The 19,092-nt window shown below is 37.1% G+C and overlaps 4 protein-coding genes across 11 annotated transcripts; 3 read left to right on the plus strand and 1 right to left on the minus strand.

The window, feature by feature from the left end:
• Positions 1 to 954: 954 nt before the first annotated feature.
• LOC116011731 lies at positions 955 to 3,405 on the plus strand. Of its 2 annotated transcripts, none has more exons than XM_031251136.1 (2): positions 955 to 1,034; positions 2,043 to 3,405. In XM_031251136.1, exon 2 carries the CDS (start codon positions 2,111 to 2,113, stop codon positions 2,909 to 2,911), a length of 801 nt encoding a protein of 266 aa, XP_031106996.1. In that variant the 5' UTR covers positions 955 to 1,034; positions 2,043 to 2,110; the 3' UTR covers positions 2,912 to 3,405. The 2 variants fall into 2 exon arrangements, with proteins under 2 accessions (XP_031106996.1, XP_031106995.1); XM_031251135.1 differs by having other exon boundaries at positions 1,025 to 1,162.
• Positions 3,406 to 5,630: 2,225 nt separating this feature from the next.
• On the plus strand, positions 5,631 to 9,682 carry LOC116013362. 4 transcript variants are annotated; one of them, XM_031253058.1, is made up of 2 exons: positions 5,631 to 5,896; positions 7,215 to 9,682. In XM_031253058.1, the coding sequence occupies exon 2, from the start codon at positions 7,257 to 7,259 to the stop codon at positions 9,231 to 9,233; it is 1,977 nt and encodes a 658-aa protein (XP_031108918.1). In that variant the 5' UTR covers positions 5,631 to 5,896; positions 7,215 to 7,256; the 3' UTR covers positions 9,234 to 9,682. The 4 variants fall into 4 exon arrangements, with proteins under 4 accessions (XP_031108918.1, XP_031108919.1, XP_031108921.1 ...); XM_031253059.1 differs by lacking the exon at positions 5,631 to 5,896 and adding an exon at positions 5,914 to 6,178; XM_031253061.1 differs by lacking the exon at positions 5,631 to 5,896 and adding an exon at positions 5,914 to 6,149.
• A 1,309-nt stretch (positions 9,683 to 10,991) lies between these two features.
• Positions 10,992 to 13,582, plus strand: LOC116011775 (EID1-like F-box protein 2). 3 transcript variants are annotated; one of them, XM_031251179.1, is made up of 5 exons: positions 10,992 to 11,152; positions 11,254 to 11,313; positions 11,437 to 11,513; positions 12,312 to 13,093; positions 13,203 to 13,582. In XM_031251179.1, the coding sequence occupies exon 4, from the start codon at positions 12,331 to 12,333 to the stop codon at positions 13,075 to 13,077; it is 747 nt and encodes a 248-aa protein (XP_031107039.1). In that variant the 5' UTR covers positions 10,992 to 11,152; positions 11,254 to 11,313; positions 11,437 to 11,513; positions 12,312 to 12,330; the 3' UTR covers positions 13,078 to 13,093; positions 13,203 to 13,582. The 3 variants fall into 3 exon arrangements, with proteins under 3 accessions (XP_031107039.1, XP_031107041.1, XP_031107040.1); XM_031251181.1 differs by having other exon boundaries at positions 13,209 to 13,582; XM_031251180.1 differs by lacking the exon at positions 11,437 to 11,513.
• Positions 13,583 to 13,760: 178 nt separating this feature from the next.
• LOC116012743 (probable galacturonosyltransferase 13) lies at positions 13,761 to 18,892 on the minus strand. 2 transcript variants are annotated; one of them, XM_031252394.1, is made up of 6 exons: positions 17,911 to 18,892; positions 16,930 to 16,985; positions 16,665 to 16,823; positions 15,947 to 16,537; positions 15,271 to 15,573; positions 13,761 to 14,821 (listed from the first exon to the last, which is right to left on the minus strand). In XM_031252394.1, the coding sequence occupies exons 1-6, from the start codon at positions 18,125 to 18,127 to the stop codon at positions 14,540 to 14,542; spliced, it is 1,608 nt and encodes a 535-aa protein (XP_031108254.1). In that variant the 5' UTR covers positions 18,128 to 18,892; the 3' UTR covers positions 13,761 to 14,539. The 2 variants fall into 2 exon arrangements, with proteins under 2 accessions (XP_031108254.1, XP_031108255.1); XM_031252395.1 differs by having other exon boundaries at positions 16,665 to 16,820; positions 17,911 to 18,891.
• Positions 18,893 to 19,092: the final 200 nt, after the last annotated feature.

Raw genomic sequence — 19,092 nt, forward strand, 5'->3', positions numbered from 1 at the left:
GTTATAGATATTATTTTAATGTGTGAATAGTACTTATTACAAGCATGTATGATACATCTAATTTTATGTTGTACTATTAGCGGTTGTGTTAATAGCATTTTGCCAATAGTATATGATATAGTTAAATATAAATATATAATTATACTTATATTATTAATATTAGTGTCAACTATTAAGGGTGTATAACAATTAAGTTTTGTCGATTTTCAGTTAATAACTAAAATAGCATAAAAATTACTCTCTATAAGGTAATTATAATTGCTTGAACAATTGAGATAACCAATATTACCAAACTCCTAACTATATATGTCTTTTTGTCTTATCATAGGAATCATAATCCAGTCGACTAGCAATTGCACACAGAGACTAATATTATTGGTATCAAATATTGATAAAATACTCTTTTAAAGATTTAAAGATAGATGCTTTTTGTACTTTAGTGGAGGCGATACTAACTCTTTGTGCCTCAGTGGAGGCGATACTAACTCTTTGTGCTTCAACATGTTGAGAAAGTATGCATGCACATATACTACAATGTAATATAATTAGTTGTATTAAAAACAAAAGATAGATGTTTTTTGAAGACTTGAACTCTCGATATAATTAAGATAGTTGTATATGATAATCAAATTTTGCAATTGTTATACCATGAACCAGGGTTTATATTGCATTGTGAACTCTGATACAAAAATTATATATATTAAGTTAACACATTTTGTAAACAAATAACTTGATAATTACTGACACATTCAACTGCAAATACAGAATATATTAACATAAGGTTATTTTTGAATCTTGGTCTTGCACAGTAAACATGGTCCATGATAAAATTTGCCCAAGTTTTGCTGTCTGAGTTGGGCTGAAATTGGACTCAAACTTGAGAGCAAATAGTAACATGGGCTGGCCCAAAGAGAGTTTTCACGGCAGAGAGAGCATCCGTACAGATCAGAGAAGCAGAGGCTTCACATTCTGACAAGGCAGCAGAAGGGTGTGATCTTAGTCTCTATCTCGCATATATTCGCCTGCAAAAACAGGTAAGAGATCCCATCTCCACATTCTGAATCTTCTAGTTTGATTCCGCTTCTTATTTCACTGTCTCGCGCCGTCGCGTCAATCCTCTTTTCTCGATTCTGTAGATCGATTGCGAAATGATGGATTTACGGTACTTACGTGCTCGCTCACATAAACCTTAGCGTTATTTGCTTTATTATTTATTTATTTTTTGCTTTTGCGGCGATAAGTTATCAAATTTAGGCTGATTTTAGCTCCGCAGACATAATTTTTCTTCATTTACACGGTTGATTAGTTGCAGCCTCGATGTCCTTGTTAGTTATTACAGTTCCGGTTTTGAAATTGAAGTCGATAAGACTGATGATTGAATGGTATTCCGTGTACTGAATTATGAGTTCAGAGAACGAAAGGTTAGACATTGATAGCTTGTCTGTTATCTGTGCCATACAAAACTGCTGTAGTTGAATCTGTTAGTTTTTGCATTCAGTTCTCTAAAGTAGGATTCAGTAATTTGGTTTCTATTGGAATTACAGAGTATTTTACTGCTTGATGTAAAGATTTTTCAAAGGAAAATGCAGTTTACTTTAGGAGTAGAGTTAGATATTGGCTTTTCTTACCCAAAAAAAAAGTGTTAGATATTGGCTTTGTATGTTGACAGCTCTTAGCGATGTGGTGAGATCGTTTATGCCTATACAAACCATTCAAACAGATAGCTCATGTATTAATTCCCTGTTTGGTGTCTCATAGTTTGTACTTGCATAAATGTGTGATATTCTTGAATAGCTGTCTTTAGCTGAGGTAGAGGTAGATAGCTATTATAAGGCCAGTGGTCACTGGACTAGTTACTTTCATGCTTTCAAGTTTCAAGCTCCATACTATAATATGCCATCCATAAATATCAGAATAGCCAAATTAAGAACTGGGGGGAAGGAGGGGGGCATGTTTCCAATCCATTGATGTTTGCCACCGTTTTTTTAATCTTCAATTCTTGACAATTAGTCCTAACTATTATACTCGGTTTGGTTTCTCAGGATGTTATTGTGGCTGTCTTAATTTGAAGTGTCTCTTCTAGAAAGTAGAAACAACACCTCAACTGAGGATGTGGAACTTTGCATCTAACTGTATAGCTGGTAGTGCGAGGCTGAAGAAGGACCTTCGGAAGCCTACTCAGGATGCAGATTGCTCAGATGATGAGGCTTCTTCCATAACAAGTAGAGAGGAGGGACTGGAGTGCCCAATATGCTGGGAATCCTTCAACATCGTGGAAAACGTACCCTATGTTTTATGGTGTGGCCATACGCTTTGTAAAAATTGCATTTTGGGATTACAATGGGCCATTGTGAAGTGTCCTACTTTACCAATCCAGCTTCCTCTCTTCATAGCATGTCCCTGGTGCAATTTATTATCCTTGCGTCTGGTTTATAGGGGAAACTTAAAGTTTCCTAGAAAGAACTTCTTTCTTCTATGGATGCTTGAGAGCATGAATGGTGATAGGAGAGTGTCCCAGTCTCCCTCTTGTGCTGATCATCAATCATCCTGGCCGCCCTGTAGAACATTAGCAGGAAATTCTGCTACTGAGCCTAGTTTCCGGAGGGGCCCATATGCTCGCCACTCAGAGTCATTAGGATCACACCATGATCATACTCATCTCAATGGTTTCCTTGCTTTTGAGAGACTACATTCTTCACTTAGAAAGTCACTTGTTTTCTTCATTCATCTGACATCCAAGTTCCCCCTGGTGGTTATATTCCTTCTGATCCTCTTATATGCTATACCCGCCAGTGCAGCAATATTGGCCTTGTACATGCTTATCACCATTGTGTTTGCTCTTCCATCACTTCTCATTCTCTACTTTGCATATCCAAGTTTGGATTGGCTAGTCAGAGAAATCATTACCTGAGATGATGGTGGATTTCAGGTTCTCACAAAGCAGCATTTCAGTTATAATCTGATTTACTTGCTGCTATTTATCTCCCGAGAAACACCTTCTTGGCCATGAAAGCCATATACTTTTTAAATGTGTTCATGCCACAGAACGACAGAACTTTTACGTTATGGGTTTATTGTGATGCTTGTGAGAGTGTGATACTACACTTCTATGCCATTTTTGCCGGTTATTGAAGCTGATGCTCCTGGCTTTTGCTTGTAATTTTGTCTGGAAATGGCAATTGATGTTCATTTAATGCTCATTAACTGTAATAACACTTATATATGCAGAATTGTCGGTTTCGAGTGAGGGTTGGTCATTATATTCAGTGTTTCTTAGCTTTGGTCTGTCAAGACAGTTCAAAACTGTTGATCATTTCTAATTTGAATTTGAGATGTAAATATCATTACTACTGCTACACCTCCATGATTAGAACTTTCTTCTATATTGAATAGCATTCTTTTTTAGTGAAGCTCACAGTACATTCATTATCTTAAGTTTTAGACAGGTTAATGCAGACCAAGAAATGGGAACAGCTTTTACAGATCAGGTATTCAGGTCAGTACTTTGTATGGCAGCTCTATTTTGATCCAGAATGAATCATAAAGGTTTGCACCTCAAACTCTAGTTTGGTGGAGGATAATAAATTGCGAGATGTGTTTCGGTGACTTCAAGTTTCTTGAAGTGCTTATATACTGGTACTCATAACGAGATAAATTCATATCGTTTCTTTGGTAAGATCTTAATTTACACACTGTGATTGCTAGCAAAGCTGGCTATCAGCCAATCCAAAAAAGAATCATAGGATTATGTTGCTGAGTTGGGATAATAATTTGAATGGTTGGTACAGAGTTCTTTCTCCACCTGCAGAATTTTCTGGGAGATGCCAATTGCATATGATGGATGAGTGGTCACCCTCCTTGGAGAGGAATAGTTGACCAAAAAATAAACAATCTTTGGCCCCAGGACAGCAGCACTGTCAGTTACCTAATTCTAGCCTGTTTTAATTGCAGATCACACAAATTTTGCCTAAAAAAACAAAACAAAAACCGGACCCGAAACATCAGGTTGCGTGTTGCACCGAGTAAATTTTACACACGATCTCGATTGAAATGGTGTCGGCAAGAATCGAACTCAAAACATTTAGATATAAGAGTTATGCTCCACTCACTCGATCACCACTTTCGAGATCAATTCCTATAGTTTTCAAATTGACAAAAGTTGATGAAAATTACTCTTAACAACAAAATTGTTATAATGCAAAAGTATTATCACTGACATGCGTACGAAAATACGATTGTAAATAACAAGACTTCATCTGTAAAACACGGTGATAGTTTCACGACTCCAATACTTTTAAGACATATTTAGTTTTTAGTTTAAAAATTTGGTTCATATTCTAAATATAAAGACATGAAGACTCATTAAATTATGAACTTGTCCCAAAAATATTATTTTTATTATATACAAAATTAAAAGTAAACTCGACTTAATTACTATTAATATTAGACCGACTTTTATTTTTCTAAAGACGGTAGGCTAATTGACTTTGGGGGGACAACAATCAATGCTAAAATACAAAAGTCCAACCCAACCAGCCACCAAACCTTCACTTGTTACTTTCTTGGATTGCATCACCAAATTATTAAAGCCATTTTCAACCCCACTTCCATCATCATATTAGAGATTACTGTTACATCTACTAGACTAACCAAATTGAAGTGTGCAAGTATGTTTAACTACCATTCCCAACCAAGAGGAGAAACAACTTACTTTCATAGTCTTACCATCAATTTGGTTAAACATACTTGCACACTTCAATGCGATTTATTTTTTATGTGTTTGTAAGTTATTATACATGAGTGAAATTTACCCCGTGCATATTTTCATATAATAAGTGAAAACTTCTACAAAACATTTGGATTGCTATCGTATGTGTTTTCTAAAAATAATGTGTTTCAAGACGTGTTTTAATATAATTGAATGAAATGAATTGAAAGAAGCACGTTTTTGGGTCATGCTTTCCCTCTTGTACGCAAGGCTTGGTGTGGCGTAGGGGCCCCTTGGCAGGCCCTTTGAATGGGATCTTGTGGATGAGCATGTTAGATCATACTTGATTAGGAATCTTGTGGATGAGGAGGCTAGATCATACTTGATTAAGAAGTTGGTTATTTAGGGTATCCATCAATAGTATTAAAGACCGAGAGAGAGAGAATAAATATATGGTAACCAGTCTTTGGAATGATGGCCGGGTAGATGAAACATAGTTGTTGTGGGAAGAGGAGTTTTTATCAAGTTTTTTCTCCTACAATTTTAGTTTTTTTTTGTGGTCCCATAATTGGAGAAAAATGCACAAATTGTGCGTGGTCCTTACTGCGTCGTGCCCAAATGATGCGTAAACTGTTAAGCATCAATTTTTTTTTCTCTCTTTTGTTGTCATCACAGTAAAAACCTAAACAAATGGATTTGCTCTTATATGTTATTATACATATACAGAGACTCAAAATTTTACTTAGTACATACTCTCAATTAAATAAAGTAATAGTGCGGGTTCCTTCATTTAAAAAAAAAAAAAAAAAAAAGAAAGAAAGAAAGAAATACATGGTATGTGGTATGAAGAAACGTGTATGCATGTACCATAAATAGTTCATTGTCACATTTATAACTCTTACCACTTTACACAAACAAGATTCCATCTCCATATTAAAGACGCAATTCGTGTAATCGGTTACGCTCTAGGAAAATTCGTGTACCACGACGATGTCGACAGCGCAACTGTTACGCGGGTGCGAACTCCACTGCTGATCCTTCTCCTTTTCTGCCTTCCTTTATGCCTCTTCTCATCTCTCCTTCAACTGTGTTGCTTGCACGATCACTTTGCGATATAGACACACAAACTTCTCTCCCCTTTCTCCTTCCACGACGTTGATTACACGATCGCTGAGTATATATTCACAGGTAGGGCACAATTGGAGGTTTTCTTTTTCAACGCCATTAAGAATTGTTTTTTTTTTTTCATAGTTTTCCCTTACTTCGCCGCTAAGGAGGTCCAGGAGGGGGATGCTTTAAAACCGGAAGAGAATTCTGCTTTTGTTTATATGGGTTCCCTTATTTTTCCCCTTGGGATCATGGGTTCCTTCAAAGTTTGAATCTTTGTTCATGGTTTATGGTATCTCTGTTTCACTGTTTGTGTTTGGTTCTTTAGTTGCTGGTGAGTATCTGGGGAAGAGAAAGTTAGAGGTATTGGCTTGAATCTTATTCTTAGATTAGATTAGATGGGATTTTGATGTTAAAGGTTTTTGAAATTGAATGTATAGACTGTAGATCATTGATTATTGTTTATGGAATATGGTATTGTGTTCTGTGATAGATGGAAATTAGTTGTGAAATTTGGAATGTTTGATTTGTTGGTAGTAAAAAAGGCACTTTTTGTTACCATATGTTGAGCTTCTGGATTCCATTTTGTTAAGTTACTTTATAGCTTGATGATTATGATTATGTTTCCCTGTTTACTGTTTTCTCCATATTTAACTGTTTCCCATGTGTTATATTGTTATACAGTTTTGGGTACTGAGAACCATGTTTAAAGTTCTGGGCTTATGCAAATAAGTTGTCTGAACATTTAAGCCTTTTCTTTGAAGTCTCAGTGTGATTGATGATGTCCTTTTGCCTTTGCCCTTTGGCAGTTTGTTGTCCTCTCTGATTAGGTATTTTGTTTCTTCCTTGAGGATGGATATGGTTGGTTACTTTTATTTGTCTTCATGAAAAGTTCTTCAATTTATACACTGACGTTTTGGGTGTTTTTTTGGGGGGATAAAGAGTAAAGACTGTATGGTTTACCCTAACATTGAAATCGTATAGTAAATTTATTGACTTGGTTCTTCATGTTTTCCCCTAAATGGAGTTGAATGTTTGGCACATAATCGTTGTTGGTTGTCTTCCATTTATATCCCATTTAAGATTGTCTTTCCTCTTTGTAAAATCAAAGTTATTTCATCTTATTTGAAGCCATTTTTTGCTTCGGTTTTGGTTTGTGTCTGCTTAATTGATGTTCTATGTTGATATTCATTCAGCAACTCCATCAAAGACTTTCCCTAACCTTTGGAAACGAAAAGGTGGGATAGTTGCAAATTTGTTTTTACTGTTTTTAAAGTTTTGTTGAGTTTATTCCTGGATTAATTTCTTCTGCACTTCATGTGGCCCTTATATTTTCGTGAACATTTGTATTATTAAGTTTTGAAGTTATTTATGTAAGAATTTGTTCTCTTGTTTCCAGGGATTCTAGATTCTTGATTTTGTGCGAGTTTATTTGTGTTTGATGGCTGAAGATAATACCAATTCGTCAGTGTGCTCAGAAACCTCGGGGAAGAACGAGTCAGATGGGGGAAGACCAATTAAAAGTAGCACGGAGAAAGCAAGGCGTTTGAGTAACGTGCCTGGTGTTCTTCCTTCTGATAGCTTATCATCCCGTGGTTCTGATGATGGAAGCAGTTCGAGAAGATACTCGACTGGAAAACAAAATCCGGCTGATAATGGTCAAAGCAATCTTCCGCATTATCTCCGAGCTTCTACTGGTTCTTGCCACGATTTCTGTAAATATGGGAGGAAACATTCTTCTGAATCCAAGCCAATGCTTCCTCTGTCTCAGAGAATTAAAAGACCTCATCATCAGAAGCTGAATTCTGTGGGGCCCACGGTGGGAGAGGGGGCGAAGGCGACTCTGCCCAAACCAAGACCTTCTGATCATTCCCGTGAATCCCGTGATCCAGAAGTCCACTTCCCACCGCCACCTGAAATCATCAAAGAAGTAGTCTTCTTGGAGCCGAAGGAAGTTGAGCGTTCTCCAATAAAACACAATTCCTCGAGTGACAATGTGATGCCAAAGACGGACACGAAAATAAAAAATATGCCGGTGAAGGTGAAGTGCTCCCCGCCTATGCAACGCCCTCAAGCTAAGGTATTGAAACAATCATCCGTTCATAAGTCTTTAGAAGTTGTAAAGCCGGCTGCCAGAAGAGTCAGCGATATAGGTTCTCGAGGAAAAAGTGATATTTTGAGTTGTGAGAAAAACGGTGACACCAAAACTGGCAGAAAGACCATTGCGCCCAAAGCATCTCGACAGAGAGTCATTGTATCCCTGACTGCTTTACCGACCTCAAAGTCTTCTGTCAGTAAATCATTGAATACGAGAAAAAGAATGGATAATAGCTCAGCATCGGTGAAGAACAAAAATAGAGTGGAGGAAGCTGAAACCAAGACTGAAGAAGAAAAGGTCTCCGAGAAAACCTTGCATGTCATCGAGGTGGACCCCAAGGACGTCGAGATGGACCCCAAGGATGATCTTGTAGAGCCTGCTCAAGATGGCGAGATTATGGAAGACGAGGATGATGATGATGTTGTTGAGCCCGCTCAAGATGGTGAAATTCTTGCTCCGCTTTCACCACCGTCTTCATTGTTGCCCGAATCTTCATCGACTTCAAACACTCGTGATTTGCAAATAGCACGTAATCCACGCAAGAGCTTGACTAAGGCGAAGCCTGTTGTTTCTAAACTAGATGCTTCCTTGCCAGTAAAACTAAAATTTAGGAGGGGTAAGGTGGTGGATATCCGGCAAGAAAACAATTCTCCAAGGAGACTAAGCTTTAGGAAAAGAACGCTCTTGGGGAAAAATCAAGACAGCAAGACCGAAGGTAAGGGCAAGCTCGTGGATTCCATGCATGATGGTCAAAAGCTCTCATCTCATCCACCGTCCCGCGAAAAAGGAGGACAAAATGGTAAAGAAGTATCTGGTCTCGCAAACAGCAAAGGGGATGACAATAAACCGGCTTTAAAGGGAGTGAAAAGTGCAGGAAGAACTCAAAACAAGACCTCGAAAAAGGACAATCCAATTGTTATGAGACTCGACAATCCTTTACCCGTGAAACTGAAGTTCAAGAGAGGAACAGTCGTGAATCCCCAACACGAAAGCACCGCTCCAAAGAGACTTGGTTTTGTAAAGGTAAGACTTTTGAGGGAAAACCAAGGCAGTAGTAGGAGCGATGTGAAGAAAAATTCTAAGAAGAGAGTTGAGAGCGGAGAAAATAGTACGAGCCTCAACCCTGGAAAGGTAGTCTTGAGGCACCAAGACGTGCAGCAGGGAAAGAAAGACGCCCAGGGGCTATTCAACAATGTTATCGAAGAGACAGCAAGCAAGCTCGTCGAAACCAAGAAAAGCAAGGTTAAAGCTTTGGTGGGCGCTTTCGAAACAGTCATCTCTCTCCAAGAGAAAAAACCTTCCGCTCACGCAGTCTCTTGACAGCCAATAAAACCGCGTGTCCACACACTTCATGTCGACGAGAATTTAACCACGAAACCTCGTTACACCAGCCACCCTTCTCTTAACAGGTTTATGTGAACACTCTTCTAATTTTCCTCGTCCTCGTGCTAAATTACTAACATGTCGAGATTTTTTCTTTGTGACAAAATTTTGAATTTCTTTCGAGATTGCTATTATCACAATAACTCGAAATTTCGTATTCCCATCATAATTTATTCTGCACCCTTTTGTTCTCTGGTGTATCTATATCCCCTTACAAACTAGACAAAAAGAAGAAGAAGAAAAGAAGAAAAACTCCATACTAAATAAGCAAAAATGTATTGAAAGGCACAGAGATTTTGAAGATTCATTAGTGACAAGAAATTCATGAATGTATGTGTGTAAATGAATATTTCATTTGTGGTAATAAGAGCTTGATTTGGTGTGTCTCTTTTGCTGTGAACCATTCCATTCTTGTAAAGGTATTGTTACTATTGGTGTTGCCAATTTTTTATACTGTCTTAATCAATCCTCCATCAACATTGGGGACATCAATTGAAATTTTGGTTGGTTGGTTGATAATCTGAAATTTAATTTAACAATAAAAAAATTAGATATAGTCATGCTGTATCTATCATTCCATGTCATCTAATTATACATCTCTATCATATATATTTTTTCAAGCATAAACTTACATGACTCCATCTAGGTGCCACGAAGGGTAATTATTCATTAAATTAATTGAGATAAAATGACAATCAAACAACTCACCCTCGTTCTCTTTTTTTTTTCTCTCTTTTTTTTTTTTTTTTAATAATCGAGAGAAAAGTGGTTTTTTAAAACATACCACGGCCAATCACATGGTCCACACAGATGTGTGACCATACTATCAAATAATGTATTTTTAGTATATTAAAAATGTACATTGTATTAATAGAAAATATATTATTTAAATACTGAAAGTGCGTTATTTTGTATAATATACATTTCATATATAAATAATATATTTTTAGTACATTAAAAATGTATTTTTTTTTATGGTTCACACAGCTGACAGCACCGCGTGTATGTACCAAAAATTTGCCTATAACGACACAACATTTAATATTTGGAATAGACAACATAGGAAAGGGCTTGCTTACACATAATCATAGGTTAAAGGATATCTCTTTCACTAAGAAACCAATACTTACACGTTTATTTTCTATTTTTTCTGTATCAAACTCATGACAAGTTTTCAAAAAAAAAATAAAAATTCATGACATCAAACTCATTATATAATTTGTTAATAATATGAATTATAACAATTAATTTGACTAAAAAAAATAAAATATTTACCAAATCGCTACGGTATATTTCCCCATGACTAGTATTAGTTCATATATTGTATATTCTCATTCAATCATATAGTGTATTTTCAGTAATTTTGCCTATTTAAGTGAACCTCTCTACTTAAATTAATACGTTTTGCTGTTAGTATCACTGCTTCAGTAAACAGTATTTAGGAGAAGTAGAAGTATTTTTATTTTTAATAATAAAGCTTCACATTGCTTGCCATTATAGATTTCTAAAGTAAAATTTAATCCAACTATCCAAGTGTTTTTTTATAGATAAATTTGTTTTAAAAATGTAATTAATGAACTATAAATGTACCTTCATTCAAGCAGAGTGACCGCGCTGTGAGGCTATCCACTCCCATAAATATTTCTCTTTTCTTAGATTAGACCTGGAACGGCAAAAGAAGCCTGTCTCCAGTCATCACTTCCATTCTGCAAATCGCCAAGTGGGAAGGCCCATCAAATTTTTATTTTTATTTTTTTCTTTTCAATTTTTAATTTTTGTTTTTCCTTTCCATGGGCGAATTTAAAGTTTAAACCTTCTGAATTGATTGATTTCCTTTCGTAAATTGCAGTGTTAAGGTAATCTCAACAATTGTTTTTCTGTAATTTCTTCTCCCTCAGCTTGCTTTGCAATAAAGGTCTGATTTTTGCTCTTTTTCTTGGCTTTCCTCTTCATGCAGTGAAGCTTTTTGGTTGGGTTTTGTTGGCCCATGCCGTAGGTGAAGTCTTTGTGAGCTCAGGTGAGAATCCTGGTTTGGGGTTCTGCCTTGTTGCGATCTATGCATTGATTCTTGTTTTGCTTCAAGGAAGTTGTTGTGTGTTCGTTATACTGAGTTTGGGGGTTGTGTTTGCTTCCATTTTAGGGCTTTAAGAAGATTTTTGTGCGAATTAAGGCTGGTGCTGTCTGCTTACTCTTACATTGAAGTTGGCTTCTGGTTAGGTATGGGCTGCATATCAGGTGTTTGATGGATTTGATGTTTGTTTAGGTGGTCCTGAATCATCTATTGAAACAAGTGGGGGAGAAATTTGGGGTTTTTGAAGATGTAGGAACAGACATTCTTGGCTTTGGTTGAGTTTGATGAGTACTAAATTGAGTGTCTACTTTGGCCTTTTGCTGTCCTATGGATCTGAATGATAAATGAGTTTTTGAATTATTCTTGCAGTGCAATGTTTTCATGGTGAACAAGTTATGATATTGAAAAATGATTGTTGCTCTGTTATGCTTACTCTAGGTTTTTATCTCTTTTGGAACTGATACAAGAACTAGAAGTGGTTAATAATACACCTTCTGTCATAAATACTAATTTGCCTGATATATCTAGTTTTCCAATGGTGTTAGTCACTGCTCCTCGGACGAACTAGGGGTTATCGAGTATATTTCTTATTTTCTACCTTGTTTGTTGAGATGGTCTACCTTTAGAATTTCTTTTTAGTTTTCTTGTTGAGTCCTGATTGTTTGGGCATTTGTTCTGTGGTTTGTGATTCATTAATACTGATCTGAAACTGATAAAATAACAGTCGTGAAATTTGAGGTTCTTGAACAGGCTTTGTAACAAATTTCTTGTTTCTGGTATAATAGTTTCTGTGTTCATACACTTATTAGTGCGTAACTAGGATCAGGGTGCATCGATTGGACAGCTAACTATCATACAATTCAAGTTTCTTTGAAATAGTGAAGATGTTAGCTATTTTGATTTTTAACAGTTTATAGCCTAAAGGTTATTTTTTGCTTCTTCAGCAATTGAAGGGTGAGAACAATGAAAATCACCAAACAATACCGATGCATACACTCAGCAAGTTGTGTATGCACAAAAGGGCATCTCAGTGAAGAAGTGATATTTCTAGTTTTTGAACATATAAACTGGAACCCGAAGATGATTGCAGCCCTATCTTGTGCATGCAAATGGTTTGATGATCTTGCCAAGAGAGTGCTTTGGAAGGAATTCTGTAAGCAAAGAGCGCCCAAGATGATGCTTGACCTGCAGTCAAGCGGGAGTCACAGTGTTGACGGGAACTGGAGAGCGCTTGGAAAACTTCTGATTTACTGCTCTGGCTGTACCAAGGGTGGCTTGTTCAATAGCATTCACATTCCCGGACATTTTGTTTATAGGACACGGTTCTCAAGGACCTCTGGGAAGAGCTTTCTTTTACCACAATGCAGGACGGATGTTTTGTATGTCTCTGATCCTTGTGAGCATCTTGATCAAGGAGACGAGGGGGATGTTGGATTTTTTCGTGGGATATTTAAATCTTTTGCAACATCGAAGGTTAGGAAAATGCTGATTAAGAGGGAGGCTAAGCTACACCCAAGGGAGGTTTGCCCGTATTGTAAGGCTAAGCTGTGGAGCATGCTGCAGGCAAAGATGATCCCATCGAGTGCCAGCTGCAGATTAGGTGCTTATGAAGATGCGATCGAGTACTATGTGTGCCTTAATGGACACGTGCTTGGAATTTGCACCCTCTTGCCGTTGTCTGATACAGAGGAAGCATCTGGATCCGAGTGACCAAAGACGAATGCAGGTAATTAATTGCCAATATTAAGCAATGCTGTATTTCCTTGCAACCTGTGAAAAAACACAATTAAATTGGTTTTATGCTGATTTTGTGTGTATATCCGCATATTCAAAAGGGGCAGTCTGGTCTCTAGGCCAATCGAGGCTCATCTCTGTGCTGGCTTCAAATTTCCTGGAAACGTGGTGGGTATCACAGGACCCGCCAGACATAAATCCTTGTACTTAACAGTCTCGCGGTTGAAACTTGTACGTGAGTTTGCTACTTTCATAACTTTCCTCTCCTGCCTGCCTGCCTACCTGCCATTGGTGACCAATTACTGACCATTTTGTTTGGAGTGTTAGCATGCTAGATTGTTCTTGTGAACCATTTATGTAATTGTGACTTTAAAAATGTAACCTATGGTGCAAAATCTTGTAATGTCTCAAATTAGTTTATTACTCTGCATTATAATCATTTTACTTAACTATGAGGTGTGAATGAAAGTCTCTTCCAGCATAACAGGTTATAAAATGTGAGGAATGCTTTGCCCGTCTTTGAGGTCTTACTCGATATAAATAAATAAGATTAGTCTTTGATATCTTATTCGGTACAAATAAGATTAGTCTCAAAGTGTAGAGGTCTCGTTGTACTGTACCCTAACTAAAGAAACTTGTGGTTGTCTCTATGCATAATATAGTAAAGATGAAATTTCATTAAATGAATGAAAATAATAAACACAAAGGATACACAATCTCTTTTACATTTGTTTCGAGGTACAATAGGTTCTTTTTTCAGAAAGAACAAATCTATCATATGCAAACATATGTCCCAAAAAAGCTCCATGGCTAAAAACTAGGTAGAAAGAATTTTCTGCACATTAATTGATCCCCAAGAATTTCGTATAGAACAAATGCCCAAAAAAAATAATCTAAGGGTTCCACAACCTACCGACTAATATCACCATAAATATATAGAATCAGGAGAATTGGTAAAAATGGGAGATAAGCAACAAATCTAATGGAAAAAGAAAAAAGGAATATAAAGAATAATCTATATATCTAATGAGGCCAAAGTGGGAGAGTGCTTGAGAAGGACCAGCATCCTAGCTTTCTCTCTCCCGTGCAGCAATTAACGTGTGTGGCAAGCGAGGAATCTTCTGCCATCCTTTGTTGATTCTTTCTCAGGACTGAGGAAGCTACACCCGTGCTAAGAGGCCAAATTAGTGTATGTTTTCCAACCGAAAAATAGGCAATGTAACTGCTAGTTTACAGACTGAAAGAATGAATTCTGTCCCCATGGTAGTAACAGCAGGTCCTCAGATCATCAAATGCGAGAACCATTTGAATATGACAGACACCCATTTAGCCAAGTCTTGATTTACTTCCTCACAAAATTGTAGTTGCCAAAAAAAGAACTTGTGCAAGATCCATGTTCTTGCAACTTTCTTATCTTTTCTTTCATGCACAAATCTGACTACTCCAAGATGTGGCAATTCCTAACAAAATCATTGGTGTAGTTCACATATTTTGTCCAAAATGGTCGGAGATGTTCAAACCCTATCTCCAACCACGGCTTAGACTGGCCATTGTAATGAATAACTGCAGCTTTCTTGGCATTCTCTATATTGGTTTTATTCTGGTAGCCCAATCCAAGCATGTGCCAAGAGGGATCAATTGGGTGGACATGACCCTTGAATGCAATAAGGGCAGGAGGCAGTGTTCCAAGCTTCCACAATGTCAAGTTTGACTTCAAATTCTGCAACAATAAGGAGTTACAAGAATATTAAGAACCTGCATGTGTGCTGGTTCCTGAAATTTTTGGAATATAATTCAATCCCAGCCACAGTATTTCTGCTGGGTCAATGGTAGACCTATTGCATCATAGTTGCTGATAGGTTAATGATAGATAGTCAAGACCTCAAGCAAATCTTAAAACTTGTCAATACAAGTTTCATTAACACTCACACATCAAATGAGACAAGCAAAAACTATTATTCCACAGCTAAACTGACATACAAAAAAAATACAGAATATGTTGGCATTTTTTAAAATTTTCAATCATAACATGATAAAAATTAGATGAGTCAGCTGGCAAACGATTGAGATATAAAGAGTAGAGGAAATAATTTAGGATAACCTTTCTATAGCTAAAGCCCTACAGGTAGATAAACAGAATCATGGAATAAATAAAGAAAATTCATTTACCTCTTTGAGCCATGCATGATATGTGTCTCTTATATCCGTCTTTCTCCATGCACGCAAGTCAAAAATGTTCATCCCATAAGCCCAGGCACACTCATCAGGGTTCAAGTTTTTAGCTATGAGAGGATGAGAAAAATTGAAGTATGTTCTGAATCGCTTAGACATTACCCAATCATCTTCACCTTTACAGGTCTCTACAGCCCCATTAACCTTTCCATTGAGGTCAATGTCCCAGAGTGGGGACAAGTCACGCTGGATTACAACATCATCATCTAAGAAAACCACTTTGTCCAGGTTTGGAAAAAGCTGCACAAGACAATGGCAAAGAAGTTTTACTTTCGCATTTGGCAGGACAGTTTAGAGAACAGGTTCATAGATAATAAGACAAATGGAAATTCTAAAAGAAAAAATTCCAAGGTGTTATTGACATTTAACCAGAAAATTGGGACACTTCTCCCCCATCCTTTCTTGTTCTTTATGAGAGGACTACTACAAGCCCAAGAGTTATTGATAAAAATATATTTGACATTTATACATATGGTGTGTGAGCAGGTTAATAGACTTTTCAAAGTTTATTGACCCTATAATTCTATAAAAGAATCAATGTCCTTTTATTTTCCACTTTGGATACCACTTTAAAACATCTATAAGCAATTATTCTCATAATAAAGATGACTACCTCAGGCAGATATATACGAAGATGATTTAGCAAGGAGATATATTTAGGACTTCTAGCCTGCAATTTTGAGGCAAAGGAGCGAGGAGTAGTATCACTCAGATTGGCCCCTGCAACATGATTCCCATGGTAGTAATTACGAATTCCATTATGGGTCTCCACAGCTTCAAGCACGGGAACATTCTCCCTTGTCAACCAGTCGAACTGGTGAACACTTTTTACTTCAACAATAGCCGGAGAGACTGGATTCAGAGCAAACCATGAGTGCATACCAGCATATGTTTTCTTGTCTGTGATGACATGGAAAACAATCTTTTCAGGCTTAAGAGAGGACTGGACAGCAGAATTGACCACCACGGAAGCAGCTAGGATGTTATCAGTTGACAGTACAAAATGGTGTAATGAGTTGTCAGAAAGCGAAGGAAGTAGTTCTGGTGAAGGCAACTGCTTGCGCGCATGAGCATTGGAGGAATACTCATCAGTCAACCGTAAGGAGAGACAATGAATTCCCTTAGGTATTGAACTTGCAGCAAAGTGTTTATTTGTCAGTTCTGCAAATTTAGATTCCCTGATCTCCCTTTCAAATCTCTCCATCTGTAAATTAGCAAATTTAGTAAGAAACAAATTGACGTCAAACAAGATTAGTTAAGTAGTGATGATTACACTCTGCAAAGCTTAGATATTAAAAAATTAAATATAGAGTAAGGCTACAGGCATATACCATTCCCTTAACCATCAAAGCAAACTCTTTTGCATTGTGTTTATTATTTTTCATTTCAGAAACAAGATGATTATATGACTCGGGGAGCTTTAAGCCAGCAGGCAATTCCTCAGAGTTCACTTGATTAAGGATCTTAACAAAATCCTTCACAAGCCTCTGCTGCAATAAAAATTGAGACAAACTTAGGTAACAGATTTTGACTACCATTTAGTTATGACACAGTTCAGTATACAGATAGTTGCATTATATAGAAACTAACAATTACCCCTGAATCATCAGCCCTTCCAAGAAGCTTTGGTCCCAATCGCCTGCCTAAACAATCTGAAAGTCCATGATGAAATCATAGTTTGTAATTAAAATCTTTCCCTTGACAATAAAAACCATAGGGAAACAGACACAAGTAATTAAAAATATTTTGGGTGTAAAAGCAAGTAATGAGAATTGAGAAAATCGTGGTGTATTAAAGAGCTTACAATATGAGGCAGTATAATGCCACATAGATAACAAAATTGTAGGCTTGAGATGCTTGATTCAAAATCCAAGTAGATGACAATAAAAAATGACATCCTAGAGGCATACGATTCAAAACAAACAGGATATATAATATATTCTCTCAATAAGAAGCATATACATGTATTCTAGTGTGTTTATTGAATAATCCTCAACAATTTACCAACTCTGCACAAAAGGATGTATATTCAAGCCTAAGCCTGCCTTAAGACCATGTGCCATATTACTAACTACTAACCACTTAAGTTTTGATCTACCACTATTAGTACCATTTTATCACTATGTCTAGCCAATGAATTATCATGCATCAAAACTATTGTGAGAACCCATGCTGCACGCATGAACCATCAATGAAGTCAGGATTCGTTGCTTGAAGCAGTGCATTAAATCCCTCCCCAAGGCACAGACCACACTATCACCAGACACAGATGGGTGCACAAACAATGAATCTATCACATATCATGGCATCAAATGATAGTGAAACCAAATTCTGTCCACATAACATAATGAATTAATGAGTGTAGCATGAATGAACCTGAGGCCAATAAAATTTAATCAATAATAAGCTATAACAGGAGGATTAGCCTCTCAACTTCTCAAGCAAGACACAATAATAGCACAGGTGGAAATTAAAATAGAAGAAGAAAATTGCAGGATGAATGAAACAATAATGAATGGAGAAAAATATCTGAAATAGTGCTAAAATAAAAAGGAAAATTGGAGAAAAATCAAGTACCAAACGAGGAGCACTTGTTGACACCTTCAAGTGTAACAACAGCCGTGAGGATGAAGACAAAAGGCAACAAGAAAGCAAGGATAAGGACCGTATGAAAGAGTGTTCGGTAAGAAATGTGGCGAGCTGCGACCTTGATCTTCATCAAATCACCCAACCCTCCATTGTTGCTGCTCGATATCGTTATACTTCTCATGCTAGGAGAGAAGTGCAGCTGCATCTTCCTCCCTCCTTCGCCGCCACGGTTGTTATTGCTGCTATCCCTACCAGAATCCAATTCCAATCCTTCACCACCACCACCCGCACAACCCTAGATGAATGCCCAATACGAATGCCGCGGGAACCACCGCCTCTACCGTCCTTGTTTTTCTGCTGTGCAACAACTCCTAAGCAATCCAACCACAATGTTCTTTTCACCATCAGATCCGCCCGGCTACAATTCAACGATCCGGATTTCACCGACGCCCCGGTCTCTTCCGAGACCAACGCATTGGATTTCCAAATCCACTGTCACTTCCTTTTTGCGTCCACACACTTACCAAATCAAACCAAACAAATATGTTACGTAGAAATCCAATCTGTCATATATATATATATATGTATGTGTGAAAATAACACCTAGAGCTTCGCCTTCCTACACACACAGAGATCCGAATGTGTGCCTAAAATGCATCCAAACTTACGAAATCTACCAATTGCAATCAACGAATCAGCCAAAATGAAAATCCAACAAACCGAATCATCAATGCATAATCATGAAAACAATAAAAATGCTGACAATAATAATCGCAATAACAAAAGTTTAAGAAACCGGAATAGCAATTTCGATAGGATTTCTTCCTTTAGCAATGGCCGACGAATAACTCTCTCTCCGTGGAAGGAAAGAATGAAAGTAGAGAGAGAAAGTAGGAGAGCCGAGAGGGAGGGAGGAAGACTTGTGAGGGCAATTGATAAATTTTTTTCTGCGTATCCTGCTCTTTCCAGCTAGTTACGCCTCCCATCTAATTTTCTTCACAAAAAATAATTTTTAAAAAATCACATTTATTTATGAATTAATGGATTATTCCCATATTCGTTCCCACATATTATTTCCATAATATTTGCACCAATTATTTTTATTACATATTATCTATAACTTCTATTTTTCTCACATTTAATCCTTCTATGGGTTATTTTCCAAAAGGA

The sequence above is a fragment of the Ipomoea triloba genome, chromosome 3, assembly GCF_003576645.1.
Source record: "Ipomoea triloba cultivar NCNSP0323 chromosome 3, ASM357664v1".
NCBI classification, from domain to species: domain Eukaryota; kingdom Viridiplantae; phylum Streptophyta; class Magnoliopsida; order Solanales; family Convolvulaceae; genus Ipomoea; species Ipomoea triloba.